Raw genomic sequence first — 4,719 nt, forward strand, 5'->3', positions numbered from 1 at the left:
GCCTGACACTGTGCTCCCCGCAGGGCGTCATCCGCGTGCCCGCGCCCTGCCAGTACGCGCACAAGCTGGCCTTCCTGGTCGGCCAGAGCATCCACCGCGAGCCCAACCTGTCGCTGTCCAACCGCCTGTACTACCTCTAGCCGAGCGGCCTCCCAGCGCCTGCGAGGGCTCCGCCTCACCCGTCAGCCTCTCGTCCTGGTGGGACTTGGGAGGGGCCGGGGCGTCCAGGGTCTTTATTCCGACATCACTACCAACCGAGATACTTTATAGGAAAAAATTAGTGTTTTTAGTTCTCACGCAAGGACGCGTTTTTATTGATTTTTTTTCTAGTGAGAAGGGGGCGGGAGAGAGAGAGAGAGAGACATCAGTTGGTTGCCTCCTGCACACGCCCCTACCAGGGATCGAACCCGCAACTTTTTGGTGCACAGGACAAGGGGACAAGGCTCTGCCAACTGAGCCACCAGCGGGGCTGAGATTCTAGATGTAAGTTTGCCTCTCAGATGCATTGGGAGGGTTTCTGTTTGTTTTGAGAGAAATGTGGTTCCAGTACTTTGTGTTATAAACAGACTCTTAAACCATCAGGAAGTGCTTTCATGAGTGAGGAAGCCGTACTTGACCTTGGGTGGACCTTGTATCTGAAATGTTGGGAAGGGACGGGGGGGAGGCGTGAGGCGGGCAGCCCGGTCGGGTGGCAGGCAGGCTGGCTGGTGCCTCTTCTCTCCTGATGGCAGTGCCAGCAGCAGCCCCAGCCAGGCCAGGCAGGGGAGGTTGCTTTCCCACGGGGGCTGTGTGCTGTGGGTTCAAAAAAGAGAGGGGAGCCCTGGACAGTGTGGCTCAGTGGATAGAGCGTCGGCCTGCAGACTGAAGGATCCCGGTTCAATTCCCAGTCAGGGCACAGGCCTGGGTTGTGGGCTCGATCCCCAGTGTGGGGCGTGCAGGAGGCAGCCGGTCCATGATTCTCTCTCATCACTGATGCTTTTTTTTCCTCCCTTCCTCCTTCCCTCCCTCTCCCTTCCTCTCTGAAATCAATAAACATACAAAACAAAACAAAAATTTAAAAACTTTTTAAAAGTTACAAAAAAAGATAGTTGAGACGTTTTCAGTTTCTGTCCAGAGAAGCATGTGCGGGTCCTTCGCAGGAGAGGCCGCAGCCCATGTCCGTGCCGTGTTACTTTGCAGCCGGCGTCGTTCTGTCTGTTACAAATTAAAGTGCCGTCGCCTGGTCTGCGGGTCAGTGTCGTCTGTTCTTACTGAGGCCACAGCACAGCTTTTCAAACTGCTGGAGGGTCCTCTCGGGGCCCCACGCGGAGGCCACGCGTTTGGTTTAAGTCGACTTGACTGAGGGATGATTCACGTGAGGGGTGATGCGAGGCGTGTGGACACACCACGCTCCCGTCTCACACTAGGAAGACGCGGGTCCCGTTAACAGCCCCCGGGCAAGGCAGTCGTTTCCAGGACACAGTCGTGCACACATCATTAAATTATCCGAGTCATCTGTTTTTGATGGTAAATCACACATTTTTATTTTTTTAAAAAATAGATTTCGGAGAGAAAGGGAGAGGGGAGAGAGAATCATTGATCGGCTTCCTGCACACCCCCTACCGGGGATCGAGCCCGCAACTGGGGCATGTGCCCTTGACCAGAATCGAACCCGGGACCCTTTGGTCCTCAGGCCGACGCGCTCTCCACTGAGCAACACTGGCCAGGGCCCCACACACTTTTATTGGGTCACGTAGGCACTTCGCCTGCTGGCTGGTCGGAGACGCGGATGTTGTCTCCCGCGTTCGCCGAGTGGTTCCCCAGCGTGTGGGCCTGAGCGTGGCCTGTGCGTGGGACATGTCGGAGCTCTTTTGGGAAACAAATTCCAGGGAGGGAGGGGAGTGCGCCCCGTGCACACAGTCCCGCCCCAAAGCACACAGGAGGCGGGAGGCAGGCATCGTGGAAAATGACAGTTTATTCTAGAAAAGACCCGACACTGACCGCACACGCACACCCACACGCCGCTCCCGACTGCTCGCACGCGCAGGCCGTGACCACAGAACATGCTCACACCCTCCCACAGGTTACAAAAGAAAGGCGGTCTGCACGCATGTATAAAGAGTAAAAACAGAAGTGGACGGGGGTACAAAAGAGCAGCCAGCGGAGGCACCGCCGGCAACGGGCCAGTCTGTGCTCAATGCCAAGGGAGGCCTGTGTGGGTCACGTGGAGCACTGACGTGGGGCTGGGCCGTGGCCTGTGCGCGCCGTGGCCTGTGCGTGGCCGTGGCCGCGTGTGTGCTGCTGTCTGTCTGGCACGAGAGGGACAGACCCACCGAGTGACACTGAGGGTGCCGGGCCTGCTGAGGTGTGCGTGAGAACACGTGTGGTGTGGTGTGGCCTGGGCGTGGCTGCAAGCCTGCCCGTGTGGGGAGAGCACGAGGCACACACACAGGAGCACAGCGAGTTTATTGGACGGTACAAACCATTGTGCAGAGTAAGGCAGAACATGGAGGCGCTCGGGGCTCGGACCAGAGTGAAGGGGGGGTGAGCGTGGGGGGCGGGGACAAGTGCACAGAGACCGTCCGGAGGGCGGGCAGCGGGGCCTCCCGTCAGACCAGGGGCCGCGACGGAGCCTGAGGCCCAGGAGGCCGGCGCTGTCCCCCCAGGTGCTCGGGGGGGACGTGGGGGGCAGAGCGGTCCCTGCTGTGTGTGGGGGGTTAGGGCGAGCGCAGGCCACGGGAGCCCCGGCTGGGAATGAAACCGTGTCGGAGGTGGTCCCGGGTCACTTGACGGCGCCCAGCTTCTGCAGCAGCCTCTTGCCTTTGAAAAGCAGCCCCTTTTTCTTCCTCGAGGACACGCCCCTGCCTCTCCCGGGACCACCTGTACCCACAGACGGCGCAGGAGACCCCGCGTGGAGACGGGCTGTGGGGGATGGCGCTCTCCTGGCCGGGCCTGCCCCCTCAGGAGGCACCTGGGAGGTACAGTGTGACAGTTTACTGAGCGCATCAGCGCCAGCCCCCCAGCCCGGCCACACGCAGCCCGGCCCGCCCACGAAGGAAGGAGGGACAGTGGGCGTTTTCTTCTTTCAAGTGGGGGCGCCAGGAGCAGCCCGCCCAGCGCCTCGGGGACACGGGCGGGGTGCCCCTCACGCGGGCAGGACGGGGCTGGGGATCACTTCCTGGTACATTAAGACCCGATCGAGGGGTGGGGGCTTTAAGTTACGTCGACGTAACCCTGGCGAGTGCCCATCTCAAAGCGGATGCACTCAACGCGAGTCTTGTCTTTGAAAGCGACGGCCCGGTCGGCCGAGCGCCCGGGTTAGGAAGGTTGGGGATGGCACACCGGTTGAAAGATAAACAAAACTAAAATGAACCTTAATTGCAATCAAAGAAAGCTGCCAGGCCTCCGTGGGCAAGGCCTCCGTGGGCGCTGCGCGGCCTGCACGGCACTGGGGTCTCGGTGGGATCTTGTCCGTCGTGAGCACACGGTCAAGTGCTGAGCTCACGGGCACCGTGGCCCCGCCTGACGGGACCTGGGCCATCCCCCAATCCTGACCTCTGACCTCTGACCTCCGGGGAGCGTGCAGGATTCAGCAGCCACGGCCAGCCACGGGGCTTCAGCTTGCTTGGATTTAGAATCAAGGTCTAACTCTAATGGAAACCTCGGCAAGCACCCGGGGTCACTGAAGATACCGTGGCCGCTCCGGGCCGTCCATCTCGGAGCCGCGTGTCTCGGAGCGGGTATTGCATTGGCAGCCCCCGGGCGCCTCTCCCCGGCGTGGGTGCTACGAGGAGAAGCCCGGCCGCACCAGGTGGAGGTGGGGACTGGAGGAGACGACGTGCGGGCAGTGGGACGCGACTCCAGGCCGGCCTGCCCACTGCCCAGCTGCCTGAGCTCCGGCCGCACTTTTACAAGGAAATCTGCCGGGCCCTGGCCCGTGTGGCTCCGTGGATTGAGCATCAGCCTGGGGACTGGAGTCCGGGGTTCGATTCCCAGGCAGGGCACGTGCCTGGGTTGTGGGCTCGATCCCCAGTAGGGGGCGTGCAGGAGGCAGCCAGCCATGATTCTCATCATTGATGTTTCTCTCCCTTTCCCCTTCCTCTCTGAAGTCAATAAAAATATATATATATTTAAAATTTACGTAAGGAACCTGCCGTAAACACGTTGGCGAGGTTGTGCTTTTCTGAGGGGCTGACAATGCAACACGCAGCCGCGGGGAGACACGGGCTCGCGGGAAACATGCCCCCTGCCGGCCTCCGCGGGAACCGCCACGCCTTCGGCTGCTTTACAACCGAGGCCAGTGGTCGTCAGGGGACATATTTCTTTCTCGGCCCCGTGACCCTGGCGTCCACCGCGGAGCCCGCTGGGCAGCTCGGGGCATCCTGGTATCTTCAGCTGCTCACTTACGTGAAGGCTACTTTGCCTGATTAAGGTGTGAAATGAACACTCTTCTTCTGTTCCCAAGCAGATGAGCGAAGGAATAAGAATATATGATATAAAAACAGAACGAGAACCCGCAGCGATGACGCAAAACAAAATGAGGCGACACGTGAATGTCCTCCGTCCCTCGGGCGTCTGCTCTCTGGGGAGGACCGCGGCCCTGAGCCTCAGGCCGGGACAGCCCCTCGCCCTTGCCCTCGCCCTCTCCACGGCCGGGTGTGCGTCTGTCCCCCGGGGGGTCCCCTGGTGAGCAGAGGCCGCCGGTCGGGATGGAAAACGTCCCTTTTGGTGAAATATACG

The 4,719-nt window shown here is 60.5% G+C and overlaps 2 protein-coding genes across 2 annotated transcripts in view; one reads left to right on the plus strand and one right to left on the minus strand.

Annotated features, from left to right (window-relative positions):
- The window catches only part of PIWIL1 (piwi-like RNA-mediated gene silencing 1), an 18,512-nt gene extending 18,173 nt beyond the window's left edge, over nt 1–339 (plus strand). Inside the window, exon 16 of the mRNA XM_006768799.2 lies at nt 24–339. Coding sequence (XP_006768862.1) covers nt 24–140 — 117 coding nt within the window. The 3' untranslated portion in view covers nt 141–339. The remainder of the gene's footprint in view (nt 1–23) is intronic.
- A 1,597-nt stretch (nt 340–1,936) lies between these two features.
- The window catches only part of RIMBP2 (RIMS binding protein 2), a gene marked incomplete at its 5' end in the record, with an annotated part of 23,064 nt that continues 20,281 nt past the window's right edge, over nt 1,937–4,719 (minus strand). Inside the window, one exon of the mRNA XM_015567226.1 lies at nt 1,937–2,950. Within this exon, the coding sequence (XP_015422712.1) occupies nt 2,200–2,950 (751 nt within the window). The remainder of the gene's footprint in view (nt 2,951–4,719) is intronic.

This window comes from Myotis davidii, unplaced genomic scaffold (genome assembly GCF_000327345.1).
Source record: "Myotis davidii unplaced genomic scaffold, ASM32734v1 scaffold43, whole genome shotgun sequence".
NCBI classification, from domain to species: Eukaryota; Metazoa; Chordata; class Mammalia; order Chiroptera; family Vespertilionidae; genus Myotis; species Myotis davidii.